Below are 15,314 nucleotides of genomic sequence, written 5' to 3'. Positions count from 1 at the left end.
ACACCATCAGCCCCTCCACTTCAAATAAAAATTTAAAAAAAAAAAAGGCAGGTTGAAGAGGACTTCTGGACCTTTAATCATCTGCATAGTCTGTGGAAGACGCGTTATGGTCCACTGGCAGTTCATTGCTTAGTTTTACGTGTGTTAAATGTAAAAATAAACACTAGCAGAAGAATAAAGAGAGAACAAGGCAAGCATATATGGTACTACTGAATACACTGGTATTCCACCTTTTAGTTATTTCCATTTCATTCCCATGTTGCTTTTAATAGTTACATTAGCTAAATTAGTTCCGTGTTCCTCAGGCAGCATTTCATGGTGGGGGAAAAAAAGAGGAGCACCCTGAACTGAGTTTTTAAGAATGATCACCATGGAACACTCCTGTATCGTCCTCTTCCTACTGGAGCACTCCAGTTTGATCTTTTCGACTGTTAATTGTCATTGTCCGGTCTCTGAGACCTGCCTTTCTACACCTCAATGCAAAAATTTTCCTTCAATTAGTTAGTGCCACGTCATATGAAATACAGTTTGACAGATGTTGGGAAGCATCTGGGAAATACTGACCTGCCTTTTTTCAGGTTAGAAGGTTATTTAGCTTTTATTTTATACATATGTAAGGTGTAATTTATGTCCTTTTTAACTTCTCTCAATTGAGATTACTTTATTTCCGAGAAAGGCATATATTTCAGTTCCGCAGTCTTTTAGGAGCTGTCTTCTAAATCCTGTCGTATTTCAGCAGAATTATGAAAAAAGTAGGGGAGTGGAATCAATACTGCTGACAGTGTAGTCAAGTTTTGTAACTGGTGGTGATGATTGGGGTCTTTTTCTAGATGCTTCAATGAAAGTTTTAGTAGAATTGAGATTAGATTCCTTCTAATTCCTTCTCACTGCAAAATCATTTGCTCTTTAGTTGATTACGGTCATGTTAAAAGTGGCTTTAATGTTCCCTAGGATGCACAGATTAAGTGCAGTATCTTCCAGCTGGAAGCTGGCGGGGAGCTAGATACACGTATATATGCTATTTTTTGAAAATCAGATGCTTGTGAAGTGCAAAGAATAGGTCTTGGCAAAATACCTATAAAAGCACGTCTGTATTTAGATCCTCTTGCCCAAACTGCTTGATATTTGTGTATGAGCTCTTCTCTGTGTCTCGCTATCCTCCGCTAACCTAAGATTAGTTGAGCAATTAGCTTGGGTAACTGTAAGGAGCCAGACAGTCTGGCTCTCCAGTTCTGTTTCACTGTTACAAATATTAATGCGTGTATTTCTGCTAGGTAAGAGAGTCCGTCTCTAAGAAAGTCTCTCCAGAGGAAGCTATTGAAATGAAATTGCTGGAAAAAGACAAAGAAGGAGTTGTGAACTCGCAGCTACAGTGGCAGCTGAATCTTTTAGCTCATGTGGAATCTCTGCAAGATGAAGTCATACACAGAATGGATTTCATTGAGAAGGAGCTAGATGGTAGGTAACATTATTCGATTTCAAAAGCTAACTGTATTTAACTGAATTAACTGTTCAAAACATGTTAACTTGGATTTTACTTCTGCAGACCTACAAAGAGACAATCGTTGCTTTGTCAGAAGTACTGCGTGTACAGACATGCTGCTGGGCTTGGGGGGAGTGGATTTTAAAACAAAGATCAAATTAAGACTGAACGGAATTCTATAGAAAAAGTTCCAGTGAGAACACACCTAAATACTTGCATCAGATGATGATGATGATGTAGTGGAATATCTTCCATGTCTTTTTGCTTTCAGGTTTTTTGTCCTTTTTTTCATAGCTCTTCTGTGTATCTGAACTTCCCTGTTCTTCAGGGCTTTGCTGTCTGTGTTAGCCTATGCTAGGAGGCCTCTTTGGTGCACAAGGCCCTTGTCTTTTCCTCTCTCTTCCAAATTCTTTACTTAAGTGTCTCCTTGAATTTTTTTTTCCTAGTAATAGAAAATTTCTAAACCCTTTATGTGTTTCTTTCAACAATCCAGGATAGTTCTTTTCCTTAATATCTTTTAAGCCTGATCATTTGGTTGTGTAGTGGTTACAACGCAAGGGTATTGGGAATCTGACCCTTGCCAAAGTAAAACTCCTCTCTTTGTAGTTCAGTAAGGTACCGAAAGATTGAACAAATGAAGGCATAATTCAGGTGATGAAGGTCAATCAGGCCTGTAATCAGAATGCCTGTTTCATAAACGGAGAAGCTCTGGTTCACAAAGGTCAGGCGGCTTCTATCTGCTGTTGAGCTGAGGGCTGCTCAGAGCATTGCTGCTCTCATCAGTAACTCGTATTTCAAGGCTGGATGTGTCAGTACTTGGGTAATGCCCACCAGTTCCTCGGCAGATATGGCCCTTAGGCTGAACTAGCCTGTTGATCTCGTTAGTGGCAATGGCCACTGCTGCTTCTCTTGGCACATGTGTTCTGTCTTCAGGGCTTCAGTCTCCTTCGGCAGTACTGTCCTGTCCCGTGAACTGACCACAGGTCAGTCTGACCACCTTTCTTGTGGTCATATTACATTGTCGCCCGAGTTGTCTTTTGGTCAGTAGTATTTCTGGTTCTTGTTTCCCGCTGAGAAGCTTTAGAACAGGCATTCACTTTGTTTGTGCGCTAGTCTGCTGCCTGTGCTTTTGGATTACATCCCCGTTTTCTGTTACCTAGTTCTCCCATGGGGAATCTATCTTCTGTTCTTCTCTTCAGGATTCGATCCTGCTCTGGTGGGAGGTGTCCCTGCCCAGGGCAGGGGGGTTGGAACTAGATGATCTTTAAGGTCCCTTCCAACCCGAACCATTCTGTGATTCTCTCTTGGCCAATTGTATCCTGTATTGATGGCAGACTTCTTCCATTAGCGTAGTCCTACCCTTTTAGGATCTTCACAATATCTAGCCCTGAGTTTTCCTTCCTTGCTTTCTGCTAGGAACACCTGCTTGCTTTTTTCTCTTCTCCTTCCCCCCTGCTCCCCCCACCCCCGCCCCGAATAATTTTGTCATGTATCAAAAGCTATTTGCAAAGACTGGTGTGAGGAGCCCGGTTTTCTGATTTCTCAAATGCTGTGTGTTTAAAAACGTTGCCCACCGTGCTCTCAAGATTCCCAAAAGATTTAAAGAATTCCCATCTTGTGACTTAGTTATCAATTTGTTGAGAACTGGAATAGTGACAGATTTGTGTTTTTCTCTGCAGTTTTGGAGAGTTGGCTGGATTATACAGGAGAGCTGGAACCGCCAGAACCACTAGCTCGACTCCCACAACTCAAACATTGTATAAAGCAGCTTATAACGGACCTAGGCAAAGTGCAACAGATAGCGCTTTGCTGCTCAACATGAGACTAGAACGTGTCGGAGACTCACTGAGTGTGAAGTTGGAGCATCTGATGTGAACAGCTCTGTGTATTTAAATGAAATTAGCATGCTGGTTGCATGTGATGCAGATTGACTTCAGGGATTTGTGAAGAAGTGCTGTTCAAAGAACAGCAAGAAGGTTATTTTATCTCCTCATAATTTTGAGTTTATTAGGCAATTGAAACGATACGGAAGAGGTCATACTGTTGTCTTCAGAGCTCGGGTGTTGGTTGATGAATTACACTTAAATTTTCACTCCTTACAAGTTGCTCATTGAAATAATAGACTGTTTCGTAATTAAATTGACTAAAAATTGTGCCACTGAAGAACAGAGTTCTAAGAGCCAAAAATGTTTAGTTGACGGAGGTTGTAAATAACTTTGCATAGTTTAAGTGACATGTCATGTTCTATTCCTTCTGGTTTATGCATAATAGCACACAGTATTTAATCATTAGGAAATGTTGTAACAGTTTTCAGGCTTAGTAAGTATGAATGTCCAGCTCTTAACTATAAGTGTTAGGTGGCGGTTTGCAAGTAACAGTGGCCTAAACCCCACTTTTCTTACGTTAAATAATGTAGCAGAAGGTCACAGGTGGATTGCACTTACTTTCAGAATAAATGATTGTTTTCCATATTTATCCTGTCGCTATCACACGACTTGGTACTGGGGAAACCCGTTGACGGTGTGTTTATGTGTGTTCTTGAGCTCTTAAACACGGCCACGCTGTGCCTCCTGAAGCAGTGCTGGTGGGACACCCTTGTTGGGGCAGTATGAAATACTGCCGCCGGGAGACTGCGCTCGGAGTTCCGGACTTCAGCGAGGTCTGTAATGGACGTTACGTAGTTTTCTACCCATTTGTTAATAACTGCCATTCCGGTTATATTTTGAAATGTAGACTTTTTTCAATACTCTGAACGTGTTTATTGTAAAGACTTACTCTGAATGTGTGGTTTTGGGAATCAGTTTATTTTATATTTGTGTAAATAAAGCCTCAAGATCTATGCATGAGGTACTGTCCTCGCAGACAGTGAGTGGGTTGTTATCTTAAACGGTGTATGTTCACAGAGTCCCTTTTTATACCTTAAAATTTAATTTTTTTGGTTTGTATTACTTTGTGAGAGCAAGGTGAAAATGCTGCTTATGTTAAAGTCATGTTATACAGTACCTTTTGAAATGTTGGTGTATTGTAAGTATTTGAGACGTTAAAAGTCTTTCAGCTGCAGATCATAGCTCCATAAATAATGGTTGTGACTATTTTCTTTCCCAAACGTTGCTGAGTTAAGCTCACAGTGGAAGATGGTAGGCTGTTGTTGCAGTGAGAGGGTGTCCTTTACAAGTTGAATTTGTTACCCTGGCTTTACTGCGTGTTGATGGTACCACCAAAGGGTAAAGTTTACGCACAGTTGTAATTGAAAGGCCCGTAGCTGTACAAATTACTGATTTTGGATATGAATCTCTCGCATTTGTATACTGCAAAGAATAATGTAAACTTGAAATATCCAACGTTATTGTAGGAGTTAACGGTATCTACACAGTGAGTATTTTATTTCCTTCAGAAAACAAAATAATTAAGCTACTCCGAGTAGTAACTAAGGCTGTTGTGCCAAGACTCACTTCAGGGAATAATTTGTCTCCCAGTTTTATAGTACTAGTTGGCGTATAGTGAATACAACGTATGTACAGCAGAAAAATAAACTTATTTTTCTGTAACATGATCGGAATAAAGCTTACATGATATTTAAGAATCACTTTGCTCTCTGAAAATGAGACCAATGCTTATACCTTGTCTCATTCCTGTTAGTGGCACCTGAATTCATGTATACTGTCTAGTAACTCCAGAGCAGGCAGCAGTAACCAGACAACCCGCGCAGCGTCAGAAGGAGCGCCCCAGCCGACTCTGAAGGTTTTTGGGTGGTTTCAGTTGACATCGACCAGAAGGGCGTTCCTCGGTTGAAATCTGTAAAGCAAGCACTCCGACCAGGCGTCTCTCGGGGAGCATCGCTGTGGTGTTAACCAGGCAGCTGTGCGTACGGTTTGAGGGTGTGAAAGCAGTTCAGTCCCTGAGCAGACTCTTCACTCCCGAGTGGAACGTCCTCTTCCCAAGCAATTGCCTCTTGTGTGTGTGTTTGTACCTTTTTACTTTGCCAGTTTGTTTTTGCTCAGGGCAGTACTTCAGATTTGGAAGAAAAGGTGGTTCTGATGGGTGGATCAAATGACAAAATACTGGAGACTTGTTTTCCTTTAGTAGAGCTAGGGAGGCCCTTGCAGATAAAGACTGAAGATATTTATTTAAAATAGAGTAGCATTTCTCGTGTTCGGGAAAGATTCTTTATTGTGCTCTGCCTGGATTCATTTTTGTCCCTGTTTTTGCAAGTTTCCACATTGTTATTTCTTGGTGCGGACCAACTGTTCGGTCTGGCAGGTCACTTTTTTTGTTTCTTTGAATCACTGGTAAGTGAATGCAACGTGGAGCCTTGATGAAATGAGCATACATTGCACTGTGGATACATATTTGTCTTTGTTTATGCACTATTAGAACCGAGGGCGCTGTATATAGAATTTTGCTTTGGAGCAATATTTGCAAAACTTGAAAACTTCTGTATCTTGGTGTTTGGAATAAATAAATAGGTTTTTGTTGGTTAAGTCTTAGTAAAGTCTGTTTCAATTAATGATTCTTCGGTAAAATAATTTTGGGCTTTTTTTCTTCACGTAGCATCGAAATGCAGGTACTGTCGTTTGACAGGAGGCGTGCGTATGAGAATTCTGCGCTGGGAGAGGAGCGTGAAGCCAGGATGCTCGTCCCAGGGCTGCAGAGACACCTGAAGGCGTAGCTTCCCTCCACAGTCCCCAAGAGAGATGAATTGGGACAAGTGCTGTCAGCCGTACAGTGCAAACTGCAGAGAGGAAAAATACGTCATTTCTATACAATTTTCAGGTGGAAATGTGTTGCGCCCGTGCAGCAGCGGGCTAGCAGTTGAGACTCAGGTAGGTTTGGGAGGGCTGAGCCGGAAGGGAGCAACGCGCTGGAGCTGCGCGTGTGACGTTCTGCGAGCTGCTGTCGTACGGCTGGGCAGCAGCAGCAACCTTGCTGTAGCCGCTGCGTGTTTGCGGTGTGAGGGAGCGCTGCTTCAGCGTTAATGCCAAGGAAGGAGCTTTAGATGTATTTAAACAATCCATACGGAAAATGCGTAGGCGTGGGAAGGGGAGAAGCTGGGAAGCGTTGGAGAGAAAGTCTACCTGGTACAGGGTGGGCCTGAAGGCAGGGGCAGGCATTGATGCACCTCCAGCTGCATTTCTGGTTCCATCTCTTCCCCTCTAGTTTCCCCAGCAGGAGGAAAACAAGTTTATTCCTTTGTCCTTTCCTAATTTCAAAACAAGATTCCTGTAAAACTCCTAGATTTTAAGGCTAGAGGGCGCATCGCTCTGCTAGATCCCAGCTTGTGAAGCCTGGAGAAACTGAGGGCAGGCACAGGCATGTGTTTCATGGTTTGATCGGATCGTGTAGGTCTCTACTGATCACTTAAATGTCAACATCAGGTTTTGAAGATGTGATCCGAATTTGAAATAATTTGAGGAAATGGGTGCTGTGGTTAGCCGTGTTTCTGGGAATGTGTCTCCTGGGTTTGGTTTGGGGTTGTTTTTTTAGGTATTTGTTGTGGGTTTTTTGTTTGGTTGGTTTTTGACCTGCTTGATCTTAAGACTTGTAGGGGCAGGCTCACATCGGGAAGGAGTTGCTAAGCCATCTGTGAGCCTTCATATGGATAGATTCACCTTGGAGTTCCTCAGCCTAAGAAATCTGACACAACCATTTGAATATTCTTGCTGGTATTTGTCCAGAACATCACCTCTTCTAATTGCATGATCTGCTGTTGGTCATCGTCCAGACCATGGATCTCGTTCGTGCTCATCATGGTGCTAGAGTACCATTGCTGCCGCTGCAGCCCTGGTGTTTCATCACATTGCAAAAGCATCCACGACTGATCCTTGGGTTGGCTTTTCCAGTGGCGGCGTTGAGCACCTCAAGCTATTACGGTTATTTTGAAGAGTATCTAGTATCTTCATGCTAATCCTTCTGTGTTTGTGTAGCAACTCTCTTGCGAAGGGGAAAAAAACCCGGTACAGCTCACCGGAAATGTCCGTGTTCAAACGGGCAGGTAGTTAAAAACAGAAAATACCGTGGTTTTCTCCTGTTTGCAGACAGCAAAACGGACCAAACCAACAAAAAAGCTGGAACTTGTCGTGTTCTGCCTGCAGGGTGTTTCTGCTGGTGGTGCTTGTGTGCCATCGAGGTGTTTGGTCAGTAAAGGCTGAATGGTGCCACAGTCCTGGTTTGACACTGCACACTACGTTGTCAAGGATGGCGTGGGCCCCGTTTCCCATTGTTTAGGGATGTTGGGTGCGTTGGGCTCAGGAGGAGGAGAGGAGTTGTGTGCACCTCCTGAGCTTTCAGACTGGTGGCTTCATGCAGGTTGAGTACATACACTGTTGCAAGAGTCACCAAGGGAAAGACCTGCTCATGAAGTGGTGGGTTTTCGTACCCTCGTGACAAGTGGAGTAATGGATTGCTCAATGCCACACTGAATCTAGGCTCCAGAAACGGCTGCATCCTCTGAACAGCGCTCCAAAGCTACTGGAGATACTTTGGCTACTTTGCAGCTCCCCCAGAGGAGTCCCTTTGCTCCCTGCAAATGCTGGTGAAAGAATGCTCTTGTGAAAGAGATGCACCCGCACTCTGGTTTCAGGTGGCAGAGCATAGGCTAGTATGGCAAGGTTGCACATCTGGATGTCACTAAGTACTTGTCACCTCAGAGGAGGTCAGTGACAAAGCTGTTGGAGGAGGTCAGTGCTCTCCACAGTACGGCTGATCTGGCTGAAGTGCCCGCAGCTCTGCAAGCTTGGTGTGCCCCTGACACGGCGGAGAGCATCTGAGAAGCTTCTATTCCCATGAGTGTCCTGGGCACTTGGAGCAACTCTGGTGAGGACAGTCCCTGTCCTTGCTGAGTCTCCGTGGCCGCCCACCCTTGGGGGCTGAGGCAGCTAGCAGGCCCTCTGCTGCTCTGGAACCAGTGGGTCTCCTCGGGGCTTGTTCTGTCCCTTCGCAGCTTTCAGCATCCCAGTCCGGTGCTGCCCGCCCCTGTCTGGGGAGAGAGCTACTGCAGGGAAATGTTGGGACCGGCCTCTGCCTCTTCCACTGTTAAAAGAACCTGGTTCGGCATCTGGCTTTTGCCCTCCGCTGCCCAGTGTGCCACCGCCCCGCTGCTCTGGGGGCCTCAGAAGATGTTCCCCAGCGTGAGTGAAGTGTGCCCAGAAAAGGGAACAATGGTGGGGCTGGGAAGGAGGAGGGCTTGGAGGCTGCCAGCGCTGGGGAAGGATTCAAATAGGCTTTCCAGCCAGGTATTCCCCATCATTTCCCATCTTCCCAGTCAGCAGGATACAAATATCGGAGAAGCAGTTTCTTGAGTGTGGCTGCCTCCAGTCCGAGGTAGAACCATCACTGTGGTGTAAAGGCATCCAGCAACCTGGCTTCAGGTTGGAGGTGGAGGAAGGATGCCCAAGTGGGGGTTCATGGCAAAACTAAAGGAAGCAAAACCCTCTGGGCTGCCCCCCGCGTGGCGGCAGTGGGCTCGGCTGGCTGCAGGACAAGGTCAAGGCTGAGGGATAAACCCGTGTCCTGTGCCCAGCAGACACCGGGGCTCGAGGCTGGCGGCTGAGCAGGTGCGTGAAGGTCTGGGCTGCTGCGTGGAAGGAAATGAGAGTGTGATGGTGGGTTTGCAAGAGTGAGCTCATCAGACATGAAAACGAAGAGTAGATTTGAGCATGTGAGGTGAGGGCTGTCCTGCTGCACCGGGCTCTGGGTGCAAGGAAAGGAAGGAAGGGATGGCACCAAGCTGTGAAACTGCTTCCACGCTGGCTCTGGCTGCAGAGGAAGCTTTGGGCGCTTTCCCCAGGCTCTGCTTTGCTGAGAAGGGGCTGTTGAAAGTGAAGGCTCAGGTGTGCTGCTGGTCTGAGGTGTTTCTGCTGCTTTTAAGGCCCCCTCTAGCCCAGAGGTGTAACTTAGATCAGGTTTGGACGTGAGTATTTGCATCCTGCCTTTTTGGATCATCTAGTCCTGGCATGGACCTTTTTCCTTCCCCGCTGCTCCTACACCAGCAGTTGTGACATTAAACATTTTTAAACCTCTAGGGCTCGTTTATTTGCCCTAAGCGAGTTGGCCGAGGACCAGACCTTGCCCCGTGGCCCTTGGCTCGGCCCAGGTTGGGGAAAGCTGGGGCCGGGGCTGGGGCGATGGCTGTGGCAGAAGCAAAACCCCTCAGGCTGCGGCGGGTGGAAACTCGCCCTGCGGTTGCAGCTGGCAGTTCACGATTTATTCACAAACCCTCCACAGTGAACGAGACGCCCTTTAATTAAGATATCAGAAATGGTTACTGCGGCGTGTCCAGCAGGAGCCTGTTTTATGGACCTTAACTCCAGTACAATCTGTGTGTTAAAAGGTTTAGAGATCGGCTCTTCCGGGTGCAGTAAGAGGCCGGTTTCCTCACAGCTGCTGCTCCGCTGGTCCCCGCAAGCAGAGGGGTGAGTTACGGGGGGGTGCGAGCACAAGGGTCTGCAGCTGCTGCGCCCAGGCCCTGTCCTGCTGCGTGGCCACCCCACCCCAAAACAGTCTGTGCATCAGCTGGAGGGGTCTGACGGGGTCGGGCTGTTCCCCCACCTGGGCCAGCCTGTGGCTGGTTGGGCGTTTGCGTCCCCTTCCCCTGCCGCTGTGGGAGCGCTGTCTACAGCCTCTGCCGTCTCCTCCCACGGGCGCCACTCGGGGTGCTCAAACGTCACGTCCCAAAGCACCCAGCTTTGGGGAGGACAGGCCCTGGGGCCACCCCTTCCTCCAGCATCGTCTGACCGTCCCCACCTTGGTCTCAGCTGTCCCATGTCCAGGCCACTGGCCCTGGGCGCCTGGCTCCCAGGCCAATGCCTTCACGAGGGCCGGGGGTCTGCCGTGGGGCTGTGGACAAGGAGGGGCCTGCCCTCAGCTGCTCTTTGCCCCCTTCCCGGCAGGGCCCAGCTCCGGGGCGGCCGTCTCGGTCAGGAGGAGGTAGGAGCTGATGGCTTCTCGCAGGCCCAGGCTGATGGGAGAGTCCTCCTCCGGCGGGGACGTGGCCTCTGAGAACAGGAGGGAGCTGCGGGAAGGCGGACGGGGGATGGTCAGCGGGCAGCCCCCAGACCCCCGAGGGTCTGGCAGGGGCAGTGGGGGGAGCCCCAGCCCTCCCTACCTGTCGATCTTGTCCCACTTGAGTGATGGCTTCTTCACCACAGCGGGCATGGTGGGCACTGGGGCCACCTTCGTCCCTTCCGTGGAGCAGGGCTCCCCGAGGGGGCAGCACAGCCCCTCTCCCAACTCTGGGCAGGGAGCCGGCAGCGTCAGCAGGATCCCCCCGAACCCGCACCCCAGCCCTGGCCACCACCTCTCGCCCCCTCCCTCCCTCCCTCCCCAGCCCGGGGGGCCGCTGGGGCGTTACCGGAGTAGTGGTCCACCAGGTCGTGCAGGCTGGGGAAGGTGAGCCGGGGCGAGATGTAGAGCCAGCCGTTCTCCAGGCGGTGGATGCGGTAGTGTGTCACCGAGTCCCAGGAGGCGCGCTCGCTGCGGCGCACCGACAGCGAGTAGCAGCCTGCCGGGGCGAGGGGCAGGGGGCCGGGATGCCGTGGGCACCCACGCACTCAGCCCCGCTGCCCCGTGCTCTCCCCCAGGGCTGGCCGGCAGCACCCACCTCCCCCTGGGGCTGCGAGCGTCCCTGGGCCAGCCCCGTGCCCTGAGCACCTCCGGACCCGGGACTGTGGCAGGGGTAGGTCGGGGGATGGCTGCAGGGAGCTGCCTATCGTGTCCCACCCACCCCCAGGCTCGCGTGCTGTGGCTCTGTGCCCCAGCGTCTGCTTTTGGGTGCTGTGCGGGGATAGGCGACCCCCAGCCCCGCGCCCCCCGCTGCGCTGGTGCCTCGGCCGTGGGCACTGGGGCACCCAGCGGCCTCTTGGGGTCCCCTTGGCACCTCATCGTGAGGGGGGGCCGCCCTTCACTTCAGAGGCTGAACCTTTTCACGTCTCCGCTTTAACCAACAGCTGCAGGAAGCCTACTGCTGGTTGGTTTGGGTTTTTTTTCATTCGGGGCCCCGTGGCAGAGGCTCAGCACGCAGCGGGGAGCAGCGGTGCCAGGAAACAGCCACCCAGGGCAGGCCCCACCAGGTGCGTGCGATGGAGGCTCGGCCCCGCTCAGCGCCCCAGCGGGGATGGCCGGGAGGGGGTGCAGCAGACGGCGCCTGAGGGCTCTCACCTCGCCTGGTCTGGCTCTCCCGTACCAGGAATGACCCACTGCGGTTGCCCGGCTGGAGCAGCAGCTCCTCCGCCTTCTGCCGGCTGACGCCCTCGTACAGCCACCTGTGTGGGCAGCGGGTGTTGGCAGGGCCTCTCGGGGCTGCGCAGGGACACCTAGGGCCTGTCTTGCCCCGGCTGTGATGGAGGGGACAGCTCGGGGTGCAGCACCACCTGTCCTGGGGGCACCCTAGGATGCCGCCCCACCTCCCCGAGTCCCAGTGCTGCTCGATGGCCCAGGGAGAGGAACAGGGCAGGGTGTCCCAGCACGGTGGCTGGGGCTTGGCCTGGAGGTTGGCTAGGCTCTCTGTGGCGGGGCCATGTCCCCGGAGACGGACCCTTCCCAGCATTTACCTGTGCCTGACCTTGGCCACGCAGCTGCTGGGGATGTGGCACTCCTTGCCAGACACCTCGGATGCCACCAGCCACCACTCCCCATCCCTGCAGGGAAGAGGGACAAGCCATCCTGAGGGGCTGAGGCTGCTGGGGGCAGGGAGGGGACCCCCAGGATGGGTGTCACCGTCACGGCCCTGCGGGCTGCGCACTGGTCGGGAGTGCCCGCTGCGTGTGGGGACTTACTCGGAGAGGACGCGGAGCTGCTCCCCCATCCTCAGGACAGCGGCTGCCCCCGTGCCGGAGGGGAAGTCGCAGAGGGCCACGGCCAGGAAGCTGCTGGGGGCTGTGGGGAAGGCGAGGGGGCTCAGAGCTCCCAGCTGGGGTGGGAGGCCGGGCAAGCTGGCAGTTGCCAGGCACTTACCCGTCTGTGTGGGCGGCGGGGGCTGCATGGTGTCGGCAACCACTGGCGGGATGCTGAGCGGCTTCTCCCGGCTGGGCAGGCTCCCCATCCCTCGGCTTCAGCACCCGGCCTTGCCCGTGGCCGCTGCTGACTGGAAGGAGAGGCTCAGGCCTGACGCCAGCAGCACCATGGGCCCAGGGTCGGCCCCCTGCAGAGCCACGAGCCCCGTGGCATGGCCGTGTCGGGGTGCAGGCTCATGGGTCGTGGGGCAGGGCGTTGCTGGGGGGTGATGCCAGCACGGTGGCTCCCGAGAAAGGCAGGGCCAGGGCTGGGGCTGAGCCTGGCAGCAGCTCCCTGGGGAGCCCTTTGAGGAAACCAGCTCCCTGCTGCGTTCCCGAGGGCAGCTGGGGAGACTCACAGCCCCCGCCGGGGTCCCTCCCCAGGACGGGGCATCCACATCCCCACGATAGCCCTGTGCCCCTGGCCGTGCTCAGTGCTGCCGTCCCGCCCCAGCCCAGTGTCCCCCAGGGAATGGGGCACCCCGTCCCAATGCTGCAAGCTGCCGGTCCCCACGGGGAGCACAGCGGCGATGGGGACACCCCTCTGCCTGTTTCAGTTCCTCGGCCATGGAGCTGAAGCTGTGTGTGACCCACCACAGGATGAGCTCCCCACCCCAGACCCGCTGCTGCCCTCAGTGAGGGGACAAACCCCACTTACCTGCCCCTCGCTGCTGTCACCATTGTGCAAGAGCCATCAGGGCCGGGCAGACACCAGCTGGGCTCTGCCCTGTGTGGTGTTTCTCCCCCATGGTGGGTCCTCAGGGCACCAGGTTGCAGAGCGTCCCTCTGGTGCGGTGCGTCTCCCTCGGCGCAAGGTAAGACCCGCTTGGTTCGCCCTCGTCCCTCTGCTCTACGGCTGGGTGGTTTTGGGTCCTGGAGCCGGGGCTGCTCCCGGCAGTGCTGCCGGTGAGGGGTGTGAGGCCGGAGTGGGGGCTGTGGGCTGCCGCCGCTTCCTGTGACGTGTGCGCGCAGCGGAGCCGTGTTTTCTCTTTTTCACTCAGCCAACAGGTTGCTCGGCTGTGTCCCTCGGGGACCGCGGTACGGGGGACAAGGCCTATGAAAAAAGATCCCTGAGCGCGCTCCAAGGCTACGGTCACTGCAGGGGGCTTGGGGGTGGGCAAGAGGGAGGGCTGGGCAGCGCCTGAGCAGGAGCAGAGCCGGCTCCGGGACTCAGTGGTTGAGGCCGGACAAGCACCATCCCCAGCCAGGACAAACCCCAGGGGTCCCGGGGTGCCTCCTTGGCGCAGTGGCCGCAGCAGCGGGGCCACGCGCTGCCCTCAGGCCGGCGCACGGTGCTGGGTGGGGACACGGCGCAGCTGTGCACGGGTGTCCCCCGGCACCGCACTGCTCTGCACCAAGCACGTTACATGGGGGGGGCAGCCCCAGTGCTGCCCCTGCCCCAGGCAGCTCTGACGCCTCCTTTTCCCCACCTCGAGGAAAGCCCTTGGGATTTGCTCTCGCTGCCATCCCGCGCTGGGACAGCCCGTGCTGTGCTGGTTCTGTGGCACTGTCCCCCCCTGTGCCCCTCCTGCGGCGCTGGCTGCTCGGTGGCCTCCAGCCCCGGCCACGCTGCAGTGGCTGAACATCCTGCTGCTGTTTATGCTCCGCTCTTGAAAGCTTCTGGTCACTCGTAAACCACCGTGACGGTGTGAAATGCACACGGAAAAGCGCTTACGAAAGCAGCCGCCTGCTGGGGCCTCAAGTAGCTGTTGGGGCTCAGGGCTCCCCCGAGCCCGCTCTGAGCTCGGACACCGCTGGCTTGCCGTAACGTACATTGGTTACGTTTGAGAGCAGATTCATTTGCTCCTGGAGCTGCTGGTGAAGGCACGCTGCAGTCCCCGGGGCCACCGTTGGTGTGCCATGACCTGTCCTAAATGCGGCTCAGCGCCCCCCCCGGAGCCCAGCCCAGCCCCTTCCTGGGTGAGCGCTGGGGAATAAACATGGACCCCACTCACGCCCCCACCCCCCCCCCAACCTGGACAGTGGGGCTGGGCAAAGGGCCTTGAGCTTAATGCGTGGGTGGGAATGCGGCACACAGGGCTGGCAAAAGCGTAACCACGGGCGTCCCTGGCCACAGGATGCTCCCAGGAGCTACGGCAGCCACGGGCCGCAGGTGGGCAGGGGGTGGCAGTAACATGCCAACTTACGCACCTTGGATCCAAGGGAGAGGGACGAGACTCCAAACAAAGCGAGCCACAGCAGCCATCCCGGCAGGGTGTTTTGGGAGTTAAGATCAAATAATGGACATTTCTGGGAGGGGTGGGGAGGTCGGGGGTGGGTGTCCCCAGCTCCTCCCTCCTCAATGGGTGACTGACACAAGCTACACCAGCTTGGCTGTGCCTCCAGCTTGAAAAACCTCTAAGGATGGACATCCTTCCCCATCTTTCCCTCCTGGCTTAAAAACAAGGAGAAAAAAATAAAAAAATAATCCCAGTATCACTTCTGAACTTCCCAAACCAAAATTTTTTTGGCTGTTACTCCTCGCAGCATCGTCTGGCGCAGCCAAGAACAGTTTGACTCGGGCACCTTCCACCAAGTGCGGTTGAATGAGCTTGTCCCAAGGTTTTGAGCAACTGGGAATTCAGTCCTAAGGGTGTGGAAGAGCTGGAAAGTGCCGGCTCCATCCACCTGCCCAGCCTTGGCCAAGCCCCTTCCCCGGGCATCCCAACTCCAGCCAGAAGAAAGAGGTCTAGGAACCACTCTGGTGTTTTACAGGGCTGGAGTCTAACCCCGGTGCTGCTCCTCAAGGTGCGGAAATGCACAACCGTGTCCCGTGTCCCCCCCGCCAGCGGATGTCCAGCTCCTGCCCCAGCAGCCAGCGGGGCCAGCGCTGGTGTGGTTTG

The 15,314-nt window shown here is 53.2% G+C and overlaps 2 protein-coding genes across 9 annotated transcripts in view; one reads left to right on the top strand and one right to left on the bottom strand.

Moving 5' to 3' along the window:
- The window catches only part of PHF20 (PHD finger protein 20), a 69,833-nt gene extending 63,869 nt beyond the window's left edge, over window positions 1-5,964 (top strand). For all 5 annotated transcript variants that reach the window (XM_063349609.1, XM_063349608.1, XM_063349611.1 and 2 more), the window contains 2 exons: window positions 1,275-1,458; window positions 3,163-5,964. In XM_063349609.1, coding sequence (XP_063205679.1) covers window positions 1,275-1,458; window positions 3,163-3,305 — 327 coding nt within the window. In that variant the 3' untranslated portion in view covers window positions 3,306-5,964. The remainder of the gene's footprint in view (window positions 1-1,274; window positions 1,459-3,162) is intronic.
- A 914-nt stretch (window positions 5,965-6,878) lies between these two features.
- SLA2 (Src like adaptor 2) lies at window positions 6,879-13,387 on the bottom strand. Of its 4 annotated transcripts, XR_010072970.1 has the most exons (9): window positions 13,130-13,387; window positions 12,434-12,563; window positions 12,256-12,355; window positions 12,031-12,117; window positions 11,639-11,742; window positions 10,833-10,982; window positions 10,587-10,713; window positions 10,031-10,493; window positions 6,879-8,459 (listed from the first exon to the last, which is right to left on the bottom strand). XR_010072970.1 is itself a non-coding variant. In XM_063349613.1 (8 exons), exons 2-8 carry the CDS (start codon window positions 12,519-12,521, stop codon window positions 10,343-10,345), a joined length of 807 nt encoding a protein of 268 aa, XP_063205683.1. In that variant the 5' UTR covers window positions 12,522-12,620; window positions 13,130-13,387; the 3' UTR covers window positions 9,208-10,342. The 4 variants fall into 4 exon arrangements, 3 of the variants coding, with proteins under 3 accessions (XP_063205683.1, XP_063205684.1, XP_063205682.1); XM_063349613.1 differs by lacking the exon at window positions 6,879-8,459 and having other exon boundaries at window positions 9,208-10,493; window positions 12,434-12,620; XM_063349612.1 differs by lacking the exon at window positions 6,879-8,459 and having other exon boundaries at window positions 9,211-10,493.
- Window positions 13,388-15,314: the final 1,927 nt, after the last annotated feature.

Source organism: Chroicocephalus ridibundus, chromosome 12 (genome assembly GCF_963924245.1).
Source record: "Chroicocephalus ridibundus chromosome 12, bChrRid1.1, whole genome shotgun sequence".
NCBI classification, from domain to species: Eukaryota; Metazoa; Chordata; class Aves; order Charadriiformes; family Laridae; genus Chroicocephalus; species Chroicocephalus ridibundus.
This window is presented reverse-complemented; position numbering and strand designations above follow the sequence as displayed.

What these genes read in the sequence shown, in the direction of transcription:
- SLA2 (XM_063349613.1), bottom strand. Translation starts at nt 12,521, where the DNA reads ATGGGGAGCCTGCCCAGCCGGGAGAAGCCGCTCAGCATCCCGCCAGTG. An exon ending in GTGGCCAAGGTCAGGCACAG is followed by an intron (nt 11,743 to 12,030) that starts GTAAATGCTGGG and finishes CTGCCCACACAG; the next exon opens with GTGGCTGTACGAGGGCGTCA. An exon ending in AAGTGGGACAAGATCGACAG is followed by an intron (nt 10,494 to 10,586) that starts GTAGGGAGGGCT and finishes GCCTTCCCGCAG; the next exon opens with CTCCCTCCTGTTCTCAGAGG.